The sequence below is a fragment of the Pelophylax lessonae genome, assembly GCF_965119305.1.
Source record: "Pelophylax lessonae genome assembly, chromosome: 4".
Taxonomy (NCBI): Eukaryota; Metazoa; Chordata; class Amphibia; order Anura; family Ranidae; genus Pelophylax; species Pelophylax lessonae.
This window is the reverse complement of record NC_138771.1, coordinates 17,144,783-17,162,425: the sequence shown is the minus strand read 5'-3', so window position 1 is coordinate 17,162,425 and position 17,643 is coordinate 17,144,783. Positions and strand designations below refer to the sequence as shown.

General features: G+C 45.8%; 1 protein-coding gene across 1 annotated transcript in view; it reads left to right on the top strand.

Annotated features, from left to right (window-relative positions):
• SMAD6 (SMAD family member 6) overlaps positions 1 to 17,643 on the top strand; it is a 108,514-nt gene that overhangs the window by 59,345 nt on the left and 31,526 nt on the right. The window contains exons 3-4 of the mRNA XM_082253029.1: positions 1,472 to 1,528; positions 14,671 to 14,739. Of these exons, the coding sequence (XP_082109155.1) occupies positions 1,472 to 1,528; positions 14,671 to 14,739 (126 nt within the window). The remainder of the gene's footprint in view (positions 1 to 1,471; positions 1,529 to 14,670; positions 14,740 to 17,643) is intronic.

Here is a 17,643-nt window from a genome sequence, read left to right as displayed (position 1 = left end):
CGGACATCTTCTTACACCCACACAAGTCTTGAATTTTACATTTATTTTAGCAGTAAACTCACCTTATATACTGAAATAGACTATTTCACCGCAACCGAGTGGAACAGTCTATTTCACTATAGAATCAGTTTGTCGCTGAGCAGTGCGGGGTGTACCAAGGTGGCCGTCACCACATTGGCCGCAGGTTTCTCGCTATATTTACTAGAATACAATAATAATACAAATGTAATACTGTGATTTATTCTATAAGGTCAGTTTACTGATAAAATAAATGTAAAATTGAAGACTTGCGTGGGTGTAAGAAGATGTCCGCTGCTGCTTCGTGTTCTGTCACATTAGGAAAGCTATTGGTACGCATAGCAGCCATGTTGGAATGCATGACGCATGCGCAGTAAGTTGTTCTCGTCTGTATATTACTTCCGGTAGCAGAATCTGATAGGTAGCGCTATTCTGACAGAACACCGGCACGTCCCTGGATTGGAAGGGTGATATCTTGGTCATCCCTGCAGCATGATAGCCCCAGCAACTTTGCACAAAGTAACATAAATAATAAAATAAAATGTAAAACCTTTTTAAAGCCCCCATTCCCCCTTGCTCATGCGTAATTGCAAACATGCATGTTGGTCCCGCACATATACGTAAACGGTGACAAACCTGCATTTTGTTTTGAGGCAGGGCCAGGGATGGGGTTGAAGGGGGCCCCATCAGGTAGGCTGTACGGGGCCCCATCATTCCTAACAGCAGCCCTGTGTGTCTCCATACAATCCTGTCTCGGAGGTCTACAGACAATTCCTTGGACTTCATGGCTTGGTTTGTGCTCTGACATGGACTGTTAACTGTGGGACCTTATATAGACAGGTATGTGCCTTTCCAAGTCATGTCCAATCCACTGAATTTACCACAGGTGGACTCCAATCAAGTTGTAGAAACATCTTAAGGAAGGTCAGTGGAAACAGAATGCATCTGAGCTCAATTTAGAGTGTCATGGCAAAGGCTGTGATACTTATGTACATGGAATTTTTTTTTTTTTTTAATAAATTTGCAAAGATTTCAAACAAACTTCTTTCACGTTGTCATTATGGGGGATTGTTTGTAGAATTTTGAGGAAAATAATGAATTTAATCCATTTTGGAATAAGGCTGTAACATAAGATGTGGAAAAAGTGAACATTTACTAAACAAATGGCTATAAGATTTTTTATTTATATCTATCTATCTCTATTTCATTATATATATATATATATATATATATATATATATATATATTTATCTCTCATAATAAATAAGTATGTGTATATATATATATATATATATATATATATATATAAGTATATGCGTATAAAGATAATATACATTTTATATTTGTACTTTTAAATTGTGTAAATCTCACCATGTACTCTATAAGTATTATTGTGGAATGTCTCTGTCTTTAATAAGCAGAAATTGACATTTTCAATCTTTTCTCTTTACAGAATCTCCCCCTCCTCCATATTCTCGTCTTTCTCCACCGTTTGAACAAAAACCTCTGGGTGAGTCCCCCAAAAACCTCTGGGCCAGCCCTGTGTTCCAGAAACGAATGGCGCTGTGCGGCCGGGTTGCCTAAAATAATGAAGGGATGTTCTTCACATTTCAATATGATTTAATTGAAGAGGCTAATACAGATATGTAGATATGATTGTATGGAACTTTACTTTATATTTCATTTTTTTTTAAAGCTTGTGAGAGTTCTTTTTTAATATAGAGGTTAGTGGTGATCAGTGGGAAGAATACTCCTTACATTGGTGATCAGTGGGAAGAATGCTCCCTACATTGGTGATCAGTGGGAAGAATGCTCCCTACATTGGGGGTCGGTGGGAAGAATGTCCCTTACATTGGTGGTCAGTGGGAAGAATGCTCCTTACATTGGTTGTCAGTGGGAAGAATTCCCATTACTTTGGTGGTCAGTGGGAAGAATGCTCCTTACATTGGAGGTCAGTGGGAAGAATGCTCCTTACATTGGTGGTCAGTGGGAAGAATTCTCCTTAGATTGGTGGTCAGTGGGAAGAATGCTCCTTTAACATAGAGGTGTATAAAAGGGTGGGGAGGGCTCTAGGCATCCCCTTTCTCTATCGCATGAGTTATGTGGAGTGGGTGTACGGGGCATTCCCGACTCGCTGGGATTTTGATTTGGATACAAGTTTTCTAGTTAGTATAGTTGTCCGTTACTTCACGTGGAATGCACGGTGCCAGATTACCCTGCGGAAGAAAGTCCTCCCTGTCGAGGTGGTGGTGTACGATATTCTTGGTGAGGTTGGGAAGATTCGGGGTCTTGAGAAGGGCAGGGAGCCTCGAGCGGTCTGGATAAGGGCGTGGAGGAATATCAGACCTGCTTTTGGTGAACTGTCCATCTCTGGGTAAAAAGCTTTTTTCCTATGCTATTTCTTTCACGCCCTTAGCTTTTGTTGGTTAATATCTTCATTTTTGAAGAAGGGCTGCATGCATAATGGGGGTGATTTTGTTTCTTGACCTCGCAGGTTTGATGTCTGGTGTGGTGGTGTGAGTCTTATTAAGATTATTTTTCCCGGTAATGATGTGTTTCATGATGTGAGTTTTGTTTTTGCTGTAAAGGCAGTCTTTATTTGAGAGCAGAATTTGCTATGTATTTTTTTTCCCCTTTTCATGTAAATATGTATATATTTATTTATGTATATTGATTTTATGCTTATTGATTGCAAGACTTTTAATAAACAAAATTGGGAAGAATGCTCCTTACATTGGTGGTCAGTGGGAAGAATGCTCCTTACATTGGTGGTCAGTGGGCAGAATGCTCCTTACATTGGTGATCAGTGGGAAGAATTCTCCTTACATTGGTGATCAGTGGGAAGAATGCTCCTTACATTGGTGGTCAGTGGGAAGAATGTTCCTTACATTGGGGGTCGCACCTGTTCCCTTACTCGCAACCACCTGCAGCCAAAACGTATGGGGCTGCCATTAATTCTTTCAGTATATAAAAGTTTTGGTGCAAAGCACCAGTTCCCTGCGCTCAGAGAGGTGTAGTCTCTTGTCCACCTTATTAGGATCTTGCAGCTGTTTCTGAAGCTGTGGACACGACAATCCAGGAAGAATGCTGCGGCTTTGCTGCCCCTTAAACGACCAGGGAAGTCTGGAAACACTGTGAACAACAAACAAACACAGAGCGCACCGGCCTAGTGCATTATCCTTTGGAAGGTTTATTTAAAAAGAGAAGGATAAAAAAAGAGGCTCTGAGGAAGAGGTTAAGCCTCGAAACGCGTCAGCCTTCACTAATTCAGGGGACGACTCACCCTCGGATCCCTTTACTGAGGACTGCGTTCCTTGTGTTATGCTTTTATCAATAACTCGTTTGTGAGTATTTTTTATCCTTCTCTTTTTAAATAAACCTTCCAAAGGATAATGCACTAGGCCGGTGCGCCTCTGTGTTTGTTTGTTGCCATTAATTCTTAATGGCACCCCCAGTGCATCTAAATGCACAGAGCATTTGCGGGTGCTCACATGGAGCAAAAGCGCCATGTGATTTCCCTCCAGCTGCAGTTTAAAAAGGCGCATGAACTATTTTCCTGCGTCTCCCACAGGTACAGAAACCCATTCAAGTGAATAGACTGCTGTGCCAGCGCAGACGTGGGCCGTACTGAACGGACAGATGCTAACCAAGCCTAAGACCCCATTCAAGCTTCACGATTCAGAAACGCAGTGATTCTGCTTTTGATTCCAAATCGCGTGGAATTCACTGCAAAATGCATGAAGCAGTTTCTGGCGAGATTGTCGAACGACTGGATCACACGGTATTCCTGGCAAACCGCACCTTGAGTCCCGGTTCACATATGTGCAATGACAAACATCGCATGTGATTTGGAGCGCACTGCTGTACAAATCACATGCGATGTCTGTGCAATGCATATTCAGCCATACAGATTGTATACAGATTGTATGGCTGAATTTGCATCGCATTCGGACACAACTCGCACAGGACCCTTTTTTGGGTCCACACCAGAATCAGATTGCATGGGTGTTCACCCCTATGCGATCTGATTCCTGTCCAAAGTGACAGTTTGCACTGCGATATGCGAACTGCTCTGGGGTTGTCGTTAACTTTGTATTGACACCCCCCAGCGATTCGCATTTGGCAGTGTGAACTGCCTGCGAGTTGAATGCGATGCGGGAACCCGCAGTGGATTCGCAGGGTTCCCCCATCGCATATATGTGAACCGGTTCTGCCGAAAACTCCAACTTGCCGAGATCTCCGTGACGTTATTTCCGCTGAGTGTACACCAGGCATAATTGGAGATTTCGGCCACTTGGTGTTTTCACCGAACACCGGCAGCCTATACACTCCGGTAGATGCTATAATTAGTGCAGATTGTTAGTCCGCCTGTTAGTAACCAAAAACATGGCTGCCTCCAGGGCGGCGACAACTAGCGGGCGGGCTAACAATCTGCACTAATTATAGCATCTACCGGAGTGTATAGGCTGCCGGTGTTCAGTGAAAACGCCAAGTGGCCGAAATCTCCAATTATTCCCGGTGTACACTCAGCGGAAATAACGTCACAGAGATCTTGGCAAGTTGGAGTTTTCGGCAGAACAGCGGCACTTAAAGCTTTGAAGCCTGTCACCCCAAAAAGGAGTGGAAAAACGCGCATAGGGAATGTGAATGGGTGACGCACAATCGCTGCTTTGAAATTATGCGATATGTGAACGGGGCCCAAACGTTTTTTTTTTTTTTCGGATTTAGATCCAATTTTGATACGTTGTAAATATTGAAACTTCCATTGTGAATTCTCTTCGTAATTCCGTCATTGCCATGGAGTGGCCGCGTGCGGCGCCTGATCTGCTCGGCGTGCCGTGCCGTGACGCTCGTCTCGCGGCGGAGGGTTAAGAGCGTCTTTGTGTGGGTAATGGAGGGAGAACAATGCAGGTTACTTGTTAAAACAAAGTTTCTTGTACTTCAGTAGCAGATGGAGGAAGGAAGGAAACCTGCAGGAATAAACAGCTTCAAGAATGTTAATGTGGGTAATTAAGTACGGTAACTATGAAGCATTTAAAGGCTTTGTGTAACCTTATCCTTCCAGCGCCGTGTCCCAGCCTGCTTTGTGGTCAGGGCAGTTGAAATTTTACATGCTACAGACAAAAAGGAGGGGGTGGGGGGGTGGGGGAGGGGTGTAACTCTAGGAGGGCTTGTAGACCCTGCAAGGGAGTGCGACTCGAGCAACTGAGATCTTCCAACGGTGACTTAAAGGGTAACTCCACGTGGGGGGAAAAAAATTAGCAAAGAAAAAAACAATTATGCAATTGCGACACAAATCTTATTGTAATTGAATGTTAACCACTTCCCTGCCGCAGATAAGACTCCGCCGGAGCCGCGCTCCCGCTGTGATAAGACGCCGCCGGAGCCGCGCTCCCGCTGTGATAAGACGCCGCCGGAGCCGCGCTCCCGCTGTGATGAGACGCCGCCGGAGCCACGCTCCCGCTGTGATAAGACGCCGCCGGAGCCGCGCTCCCGCTGTGATAAGACGCTGCCGGAGCCGCGCTCCCGCTGTGATGAGACTCCGCCGGAGCCGCGCTCCCGCAGTGATGAGACGTCGCCGGAGTCGCGCTCCCGCAGTGATGAGACGTCGCCGGAGCCGCGCTCCCGCAGTGATGAGACACCGCCGGAGCCGCACTCCCGCTGTGATTAGACTCCGCCGGAGTGGCGCTACCGCTGTGATGAGACTCCGCCAGAGCCGCGCTCCCGCCGTGATTGGACGCCGCCGGAGCCGCGCTCCCGCCGTGATTAGACGCCGCCGGAGCCGCGCTCCCGCCGTGATTAGACACAGTGGGAGACAGACCACCAATAGGAGCGGGAGCGATCGACGCCAGCCTCCTGCAATCTTCAGAGACACTGACAGGAGAGCCGCCTGCCTATGTAAACAAAGCAGGTGGCTCTCCTGTCACACAGGCACAGTGAGATCATGTGTCCCAGCTAAGCTGAAACACCGATCTCTGTTTGCCTTTCACTGAGCCCCTCCCCCACAGTTAGTAAGCACATTTAGGCTCACACCTAACCCCTCGATCACCCCCCCAGTATTAACCCCTTCCCTGCCAGTGTCATTTATACAGTAACGGTGCATATTATTTAGCCCTGATTACTGTATTAATGTCACTGGTCCCCAAAAAGTGTCACTAAAGCCCCGTACACACGTACCGATTGTCGGCCGAAAATGTTCGGCCGCCGAACGATCGGCCGATTTTCGGCTTGTTAGTATGATGCTTCCGACAGCCGACAGCGCACTTTCGGCCGAACAGAATCTGTCGTGCAAGCATTAAAATTTTTGTATGCCGACACCAGAACGGCCGATTGTTCGCCAGTCAGTACAGAATTCGGCCAACAGACAGCCGATTAGCAAGACTGGGCATGCTCAGAAAAGAAAAAAGACACGGAAAGTTAACCATCTCATGACATCACTTCTGCAGTCGGCTGTAGTTGGCGGACAAAATTCGTGTGCAGTCTTTTGCAGTTTTCAACAGACACGACAGCCCGGGGACAAAAGACGGCCGATCGTTCGGCCGACGATCGCTACGTGTGTACGGGGCTTTAGTGTCAGATTTGTCCGCCGCAATGTCGTAGTCCCGCTAAAAATCGCTGATCGCCGCCATTACTAATAAACACAAAAAGCAAAAAAAAAAAAAAAGTCAAAAAATCTATCCCATAGTTTGTTAATGCTATAACCTTTGCGCAAACCAATTTTTATACGCTTTTTGAGATTTTTTTTTTTTTTACCAAAAATATGTAGCAGAATACAGATTGGCCTAAACTGATAAAAACAATTTAAGTTCTCTCTTCACAGGGAGCGATCGCGGGTGCCTGGGGGCGATCATGGCCGCTGGCCCCGTGGATCGGCCTCCCTGCTGGCAAGTGGGCGTGCGCGCGTGCCCCCAGGATGGCTCCCGCAGACCGCCGTACAGGTACGGCGATTTACGGGAACCTGCCGACCTACCGCCGTGGCAGCTGGTCAGCAAGTGGTTAAAATAAAGATCACGTTTCCTGATGTAACATCATCTTTAACATTATAGAAAAAAATTGGGCTAACTTTACTGTTTTTTTTTTTTTTTCATTGAAATTTATTTTTCCCCAAAAAATTGTGTTTGCAAGACCGCTGCGCAAAACAATGTGATATAAAATATTGCAACTACCGCCATTTTATTCTCCAAAGTCTTTATATATATATATATATATATATATATATATATATATATATATATATATATATAATGTTTGGGGGTTCTAAGTAGTTCTCTAGCAAAAATTACAGATTTTAACTTGTAAGCAACAAATTTCAGAAAAAGTCTTTCAGAGGTTAAACTGACTTCATTTACAGATCGAAGTTCATCCCTTTGATCTAAAAGAACAAAATGATACAATGTTTCTCCTTGTCTCGCTGAGCAGAGTTGTGATAAACTTTGCCGGCTGTTTTTTTTTTTTTTTTTTCAAATTTTATTTTTTATTTAGATTCAGTTACATAAACAGACAATCCATTACAATCTATTCATTCGTTTTACACATATCACCAAAAAAAGAATATCTATATAAAATAATAATTGATTTCAAAACTTGAGCAAAGAAAAAACATCTTGGATTACAAATGTAACTGTTCTCTAATCGCCTTTTTCCACATTTTCCCAGAACAAACAAAACAAAAAAAACCCCCATAACATGTAGGCCACAAGAACACTAAAAGTCTCAGAGCCCATTCACACAGGGGCGACCCGACTTGCTGGGGGCGACCTGTGAAGTCGCGGTGCGCGCTGTGCACGGACTTCATATAATTGAAGTCAATGCAGGTCGCCTCCAGGTCGTCCTAGTGTGAACCGGCACTAAGATTAAAGATTGACACTCCTCTGAGTTAACATAATCATTCCATTGTTGCCATTTCTTCTTATATTTATCAAACTGTTGGCGAACAGATAAGACTAAATTCTCTAGCTTATTTATTTCCTCAAATTTTTTATCCACATATTAACATTAGGTGGTTCTACCTCTTTCCTTTTAAAGCGGAGTTCCAGCCTCACACACTCACCTGTCCAACGGTCCAGCGATGCGGCCGCCCGAAGCCTCGCTCTTCTCCCTCTCTGCTCTGCGGCGCCGGCATCACTGGTGTGGGCACCAGTGCTGTATCTGGGCTTAGGCCAACAAGGCCCAGGCCTAAGGCAGCACTTTGCTGGGGGGCAGCAAAAAAGCTGATGGGGCTGCACTGATATGCTGCTCTGATGGGCACTAATAGACTGCACAGATGGCCACTGATGAGGCAGGACGGATAAGCTGCACTGATAGGGCTGCACTGATGGGGACTGATATGATGCACTGGTGGCCACTGATGGGGCTGCACTGATGGCCACTAATTATGCTGCACTGATGAGATTGCACTGATGGGCAGTAATGAGGCTGCACTGATGAGCACTGATAAGGCTGCACTGATGGGCACTGATGTAGCTGAACTTATAGGAACTGATGAGGCTTCACTGATGGGCACTGACAGACTGTGGTTGTGGTCTGTGGTTTACAGATGACAGGGTGGGTCATAAACAGGAAAGGGTGTGGCCTTTACAGGACGGGGTGGATCATATTTAAATTAGGAGTTTAGTCAGGCCTAGGGCAGCACAAAACCTAAATACACCACTGGTGGGCCCCTCGGCTGTCACAGTTGGGTACGCACTGCGCATGCGCGAGTTGCGCTACGCGTCGTGGTTGGCCGGCAATCTTCTGGGACCTCTGACATGTCCCAGAAGATTGCAGGGAGGGAGGGGGAGAGGAGAACTTCCGAGCAGAAGTGGGAGCGGGTACCTGTCAAAACTAATGACATGCCAAATGTGGCTTGTCAGGGGGTTAGGACTACCTAAAGCGGAAGTTCCACTTTTGGGTGGAACTTCCGCTTTAAGGGGAATACACATTTTGGCTGCGTTTAGCAAATGCGGGATGATAGACTGTTTGTAATTTTGAATTGGTGTATTGGAGGCGTGCAACAGATAAAGGATAGGATCTTTAGGAATTTGATGCTCCGTAAATCTCTGGGTTATATTCCAAACCTGTTCCCAAAATGTTTTTAACTTCGAACAAGACCAGAAAATATGAAGCATTGTTCCTTTTTCTGTTCCACACCGATCAGTATTTATTAAAGAGATTTTATTCATTCTTACTGGGGTATAATACTATCCAGGTTAGTATTTTATAGCTCACTTCTTGTATTTTAGTACAGATCGAGGTCGAAAATACTGATTTAATTATTCGATTTTCCCATTCTAATGAGAAAGTAAGACCGATTTCTCTCTCCCATTCCCTTAAGAAGGGTAATTGACGTTGTTCCACCGTTGACATTAACCACTTTACCACCGGAGGATTTTGCTGTCTTCCGTCCAGGCCACTTTTTGCGATTCGGCGCTGTGCGACTTTAACTGACAATTGTGCGGTCGTGCGACGCCATACCCTAACGAAATTTACGTCCTTTTTTTCCCACAAACAGAGCTTTCTTTTGGTGGTATTTGATCACCTGTGCGATTTTTACTTTTTGCGCTATAAACAAAAAAAGAGCATTTATTTTGAAAAAATAACAATATTTTTCACATTTTTTTATATGAAATTCCCCCCCAAAAAAATGTAAAAATCTATTTTTTTTTTAAATTTTTGGCCAATTTGTTTTCTGCTACCTATGTTTGGTAAAAAAAATCACAATAAGCGTATTTTGATTGGTTTGCGCAAAAGTTATTGCGTTTACTAACTAAGGGAAAGATTTCTGTCATTTTTGGTGTTATTTTTTTAACGCGTAATGGCGGTGATCTGCGTTTTTTTTTTGTGGGACTGTGACATTGCGGCGGACAGATCGGACCCTTGACTGACATTTTTGACACTTTTGGGGGTACCGGTGACATTTCTACAGTAATCAGTGCTATATATATGCACTGTTACTGTAAAAATGACACTGGCAGGGAAGGGGTTAATTTTATTGGAGAGGGAGGGGTTAATGTATGCCTGGTGCTTACTGACGTGTGGGGGGGGGGGGGAGGTGACTGTGTGACAGAAGGACAGATCGGATGTCCAGCTATGCTGAACACTCCTATCTGTCAGTCCCTGTCACTATGGAGATCCGCCCGCTGTGTTTACACACAGGCGGGCGGATCTCCAGACTCGATCCCCGACGATCGGGGCAGAGCAGCGGCAATCGCCACTGCTCCTCCGCTGGCCCGACTCCCGCTGTGAATGAACACAGCGGGAGCGAGCCTCCGGCGGCGCGCGAGCGCCGCCCACAAGGGGCGGAGTCCAGCGACGTAGGTCTACGTCGCTGGACGGGATCGCGGCACTTTGCCGCAGTAGCCTCCATGTGAGCGGAGGTAAAGTGGTTAATAAGGAATATAATTTAGATATTGTGTGGTCCAACATTCCATTTTGTGTACATAATTTTTCATAGGATGTTAACTCCAGGTCCCCCCGAGTAGGGACCTGTAAAGACCCTAAGAAATGGTGAAGTTGAAGTGCCCTCCAGAGATCTAAACAAAAAGGGCCCGGGGTATCTGTCAGTTCACCTATCGTCCCCCATCTTTCTTCTATAAGGAAATTAGATACTTGTTTCCATCAAGTTTTTAAACCTTTTATAACAGCAGACCGCCGTTCTCTCTTCAGTGGGAGCGATCGCGGGTGCCTGGCGGCAATCGCAGCCGCTGGCCCCGTGGATCGACCTCCCTGCTGGCGAGTGGGCGTGCGCGTGCCCCCAGGATGGCTCCCGCAGACCGCCGTACAGGTACGATGATTCACGGGAACCTGCCGACCTACCGCCGTGGCAGCTGGTCAGCAAGTGGTTAAAATATCACAATTCCTGATGTAACCTCATCTTTAACATTATAGAAAAAAATTGGGCTAACTTTACTGTTTTTTTTTCATTGAAATGTATTTTTCCCCAAAAAATTGTGTTTGAAAGACCGCTGCGCAAAACAATGTGATATAAAATATTGCAACTACCGCCATTTTATTCTCCAAAGTCTTTAAATCTATATATATAATGTTTGGGGGTTCTAAGTAGTTTTCTAGCAAAAATTACAGATTGTAAGCAACAATAAATTTCGTTCCACTTCATGATTGTGTCCCACTTGTTGTTGATTCTTCACAAAAAATTACAGTTTTCTATCTTTATGTTTGAAGCCTGAAATGTGTCAAAAGGTCGCAAAGTTCAAGCGGGCCGAATACTTTCGCAAGGCACTGTGTGTATATATATATATATATGTATGTGTGTGTGTGTGTGTGTGTGTGTGTATATATATATATACACACACACACACTTACTGGCCACGTTGTTAGGTACACCTTGCTAGTATCGGGTTGGACCCCCTTTTGCCTTCATTCTTGGTGGCATAGATACAACAAGGTGTTGGAAACGTTCCTCAGAGATTTTCCTCCATAGTGACATGATGGCATCACACAGTTGCTGCAGATTTGTTGGCTGCACATCCATGATGCCAATCTCCCGTTCCACCACATCCCAAAGGTGCTCTATTGGATGAGATGTGGTGAGTGTGGAGGCCATTGGAGGACAGTGACCTCATTGTCATGGTGAAGAAACCAGTGGTGAGATGATTGGAGCTTTGTGACATGGTGCATTATCCTGCTGGAAGGAGCCATCAGAAGATGGGGACACTGTAGTCATAAAGGGATGGACATGGTCAGCAACAATACTCAGCGAGGCTGTGGGGGTTAATCCATGCTCAATTGGTACTAAGGGGTCCAAAGTGTACCAAGACAATATCCCCCCCACCATTACACCACCACCACCAGCCTGAACCATTACCCCCCTCCCCCACACCATTACACCACCACCACCCTGACCCATTACCCCCCCCCCCACCATTACACCACCACCAACCTGAACCATTACCCCCCCTCCCCCTCACCCACACCATTACACCACCACCAGCCTGAACCATTACCCCCCCCCCCCCCACCATTACACCACCACCAGCCTGAACCATTACCCCCCCTCCCCCACACCATTACACCACCACCAGCCTGAACCATTACCCCCCCCCCCCCCACCATTACACCACCACCAGCCTGAACCATTACCCCCCCCTCCCCCACACCATTACACCGCCAGCCTGAACCATTACCCCCCCCTCCCCCACACCATTACACCACCACCACCAGCCCGAACCATTACCCCCCTCCCCCACACCATTACACCACCACCAACCTGAACCATTACCCCCCCTCACCCTCACCATTACACCACCACCCTGACCCATTACCCCCCCCCCCCCACCATTACACCACCACCAACCTGAACCATTACCCCCCCTCACCCTCACCATTACACCACCACCCTGAACCATTACCCCCCCCTCCCCCACACCATTACACCACCACCAGCCTGAACCATTACCCCCCCCCCCCCACCATTACACCACCACCAGCCTGAACCATTACCCCCCCTCCCCCACACCATTACACCACCAGCCTGAACCATTACCCCCCCCTCCCCCACACCATTACACCACCACCACCAGCCCGAACCATTACCCCCCTCCCCCACACCATTACACCACCACCAGCCTGACCCATTACCCCCCCCCCCCACCATTACACCACCACCACCCTGACCCATTACCCCCCCCCCCCCCACCATTACACCACCACCAACCTGAACCATTACCCCCCCTCACCCTCACCATTACACCACCAGCCTGAACCATTACCCCCCCCCCCTCCCCCACACCATTACACCACCACCAGCCTGAACCATTACCCCCCCTCCCCCACACCATTACACCACCACCAACCTGAACCATTACCCCCCCTCACCCTCACCATTACACCACCAGCCTGAACCATTACCCCCCCCCCCTCCCCCACACCATTACACCACCACCAGCCTGAACCATTACCCCCCCTCCCCCACACCATTACACCACCACCAACCTGAACCATTACCCCCCCTCCCCCTCACCCTCACCATTACACCACCAGCCTGAACCATTACCCCCCTCCCCCACACCATTACACCACCACCAACCTGAACCATTACCCCCCCTCCCCCACACCATTACACCACCACCAACCTGAACCATTACCCCCCCTCCCCCTCACCCTCACCATTACACCACCAGCCTGAACCATTACCCCCCCCCTCCCCCACACCATTACACCACCACCAGCCTGAACCATTACCCCCCCCCCCCCACCATTACACCACCACCAGCCTGAACCATTACCCCCCCCTCCCCCACACCATTACACCACCAGCCTGAACCATTACCCCCCCCTCCCCCACACCATTACACCACCACCACCAGCCCGAACCATTACCCCCCTCCCCCACACCATTACACCACCACCAGCCTGACCCATTACCCCCCCCCCCACCATTACACCACCACCACCCTGACCCATTACCCCCCCCCCCCACCATTACACCACCACCAACCTGAACCATTACCCCCCCTCACCCTCACCATTACACCACCAGCCTGAACCATTACCCCCCCCCCTCCCCCACACCATTACACCACCACCAGCCTGAACCATTACCCCCCCCCCCCCCACCATTACACCACCACCAGCCTGAACCATTACCCCCCCCCCACACCATTACACCACCAGCCTGAACCATTACCCCCCTCCCCCACACCATTACACCACCACCAGCCTGAACCATTACCCCCCCCCCCTCCCCCACACCATTACACCACCACCAGCCCGAACCATTACCCCCCCTCCCCCTCACCATTACACCACCAGCCTGAACCATTACCCCCCTCCCCCACACCATTACACCACCACCAGCCTGACCCATTACCCCCCCCCCCCCCACACCATTACACCACCAGCCTGAACCGGTGATACAAGGCAGGATGGATCCATGCTTTCATGTTTACACCAATTCTGACCCAACCATCTGAATGTCGCAGCTGAAATCCAGACTCATCAGCCCAGGCAACGTTTTTCCAATCTTCTATTGTCCAATTTTTTCTTTTCTTTTCTTTTTTTTTTTCTATTGTCCAATTTTGGTGATCCTGTGAGAATTGTAGCCTCAGTTTCCTGTTCTTAGCTGACAGGAGTGGCACCCGGTGTGGTCTTCTGCTGCTGTAGCCCATCTGCTTCAAGGTTGGATGTGTTATGCATTCAGAGATGGCATTCTGCTTACCTTGGGTGTAACGAGTGGTTTGGAGTTATTGTTGCCTTTCTATAATTTTGAACCAGTCTGCCCATTCTCCTCTGACATCAACAAGGCATTTTCCTCCACACAACTGCCGCCCACTGGATATTTTCTCATTTTCCCACCATTCTCTGTAATCCCGAGAGATGGTTGTGCGTGAAAATCCCAGAAATACTCAGACCACCCCGTCTGCCACCAACAACCGTGCCACATTGAAAGTAACTAAAATCCCCTTTCTTCCCCATTCTGATGCTCGATTTGAACTATAGCAAGTCGTCTTCACCACTTCTAGATGCCTAAATGCATCGAGCTGCTGATTAGCAATTTGTGTTACCAAACAATTGAACGGGTGTACCTAATAAAGTGGCCGGTGAGGATATTTATAGTAAAATGGCATTTTAGTCTTAGGACTACATCGAAATTTGACGTAAAAAAATAACTCTGCTCACCAGAATCTTCCTCATTGATATTTGTTTTATTTGCAGATCTCTCCGATTCATACACTGAAATGGACGCCTCCGGTTCCCTCTGTATCTCTGCCGCTGATGTGCCAGGTAGGTGCCATAGGTGTACAATGCTGTCCTATCTGACGCTGTATACGGGACCTGGAGAGATTCTCCATTAACTGATACAAATTCAGCCAATCTTTGTCATCACCGCAACATGGTGACCAATGGGTGACCAATGGGTGGCCAATGTGTGACCAATGGGTGACCAATGTGTGGCCGCCCAATCTTCAGATTTCTCCCAGTTGGGCTTTATTGAAAGCTGCTGATTTATTTATGGAACAACCCAAACATGTTAACGCTTAACCACTTCTGGACCGGAAGATTTACCCCCTTAAGGACCAGGCCATTTTTTGCGATTTGGCACTGCGTTTAACTGACACTGCGTTACTTTCGGACAATTGCGCGGTCATGTGGCGCTGTACCCAAATAAAATTGATGTCCTTTTTTCCCCACAAATAGAGCTTTCTTTTGGTGGTATTTGATCACTTGTGCGATTATTTTTTTTATTTATTTATTTATTTATTTATTTTGCGCTATAAACCCAAAAAAATTCTGAAAAAAAAAAAAAACAATATTTTTTACTTTCTGCTATATAACATTCCCGAAAAAAAATCAAAATTTTTCAACATTTTAGGCCAATTTGTTTTCTGCTACATATTTTTTTTAACCACTTCTGCACCAGAAGATTTACCCCCTTAATGACCAGGCCATTTTTTGCGATTTGGCACTGTGTTTAACTGACATTTGCGTGGTCGTGCGACGATTTACCCAAATAAAATTGATGTCCTTTTTTCCCCCCACAAATAGAGCTTTATTTTGGTGGTATTTGATCACCTGTGCGATTTTTTTTTTTTTTTTTTTTTTCTTTTTTCTCGCTATAAACAAAAAAAAGCGACAGTTCTGAAAAAAAAGAAAAAAAAAACCCAATATTTTTCACTTCCTGCTATATAACATTCCCAATTTAAAAATGTAACTTCAATTTTTTCATCATTTTAGGCAAAATCTGTATTCTGCTACATATTTATGGTCAAAAAAAATGTAATAAGCGTATTTTGATTGGTTTGTGCATAGTTACATAGTTAGTGAAGTTGAAAAAAGACATCAGTCCATCCAGTTCAACCTATGATGTGTGTGTGTGTTTGCTGTTAACCGTACATTGTATACCCCTGTATGTTGTACATTGTATACCCCTGTATGTTGTACATTGTATACCCCTGTATGTTGTACATTGTATACCCCTGTATGTTGTACATTGTATACCCCTGTATGTTGTACATTGTATACCCCTGTATGTTGTACATTGTATACCCCTGTATGTTGTACATTGTATACCCCTGTATGTTGTACATTGTATACACCTGTATGTTGTACATTGTATACCCCTGTATGTTGTACATTGTATACCCCTGTATGTTGTACATTGTATACCCCTGTATGTTGTACATTGTATACCCCCTGTATGTTGTACATTGTATACCCCCTGTATGTTGTGGTCTCTAAGGTGCCAATCTAATAGTTTTTTGAAACTATCGATGCTCCCTGCTGATACCACTGCTTGTGGAAGAGAATTCCACATCCTTACTGCTCTGACAGTGAAGATGTCTACAACTCCTTGAGAAAGGCTACAACGTAGCTGAAACGCGTCGGAAAAATACCGGATGACCTCTGTGAATACATTTCCAAGCCCTCAAGCATGGAAAAACAGAGATCAACATCCAGAACAAGTCACCAGATTTACACTTGTCACAGAAAAATTTTTCAGAATCTACTTTCCTACCTATGCACCTTGGGTCTATAACCCAACACTTATGCACATTAATATTATTATTCATTTTTTCTTCTGAATATTTTGAATATATGCTTTAAAATCAATTAATAAACTACCCTCTGATTTTATGTATAACCTGCGTACATAATCACTTGCCCTTAAAGTCCCACTTCTTGGCCTGAGGCACCAAACAACCCCCCCATGATGTACAGGGAAGGAGGCAAACAATACTTTTTAGCTTTGCAGAGATCAAAACATATCCCCCATATCGTGTCTACAACTAGGGGAAAGATTTGTCTTTTTTTTTTTTACTAGTAATGCGATCTGCGATTTGTATTGGGACTGCGACATTGCGGCAGACAGATCGGACCCCTAACTGACATTTTTGACACTTTTGGAGGGGACCAGTGACATTACTACAGTAATCAGTGCTAAAAATATGCACTGTTACTGTAAAAATGACACTGGCAGGGAAGGGGTTAACCCAGGGGCGATCAAAGCGTTAAGTGTGAGCGTAGGGGGTGTTTTCTAACTGTGAGGGGGATGGGCTTGCGAAATCAATGCAGAGACCTGTGTTCCTAAATAGAAGGATCACAGGCGCTCTGTATTAACCACTTAAGCCCCAGCCCTATTTCGGACACTTTTTGTTAAAATCAGTATTTTTTCCTAGAAAACTACTTAGAACCCCCAAACATTATATATATTTTTTTAGCAAAGACTCTGGAGAATCAAATGTCGATCATTGCAATATTTTTTGTCACGCGGTATTTGCGCAGCGGTCTTTAAAACGCCATTTTGTTGGAAAAAGTACAAAAAAAGTCACATTTCACTGCATTTAAAAAATACTAAACAGTAAAGTTAGCCCATTTTTTTTGTATATTGTGAAAGATGATGTCACGCCGAGTAAATAGATACCCAACATGTTACGGTTTAAAATTGCGCACACCCGTGGAATGGCGACAAACTACGGTTAATAGAAATCTCAAAAGGCGACGCTTTAAATTTTTTTTTTAATTATTGCTCACGCTCTGGCGATCGCGGCGATACCTCACATGTGTGGTTTGAACAGCGATTTCATTCGCGGCTCGAATTCCGTATACGTTTTCTTTCGTGCGCGAGCTAACGGTAACGGAGACGGCTACATTTTTTTTTTCCTATTTATTTATTTTTTTTTAACTTTA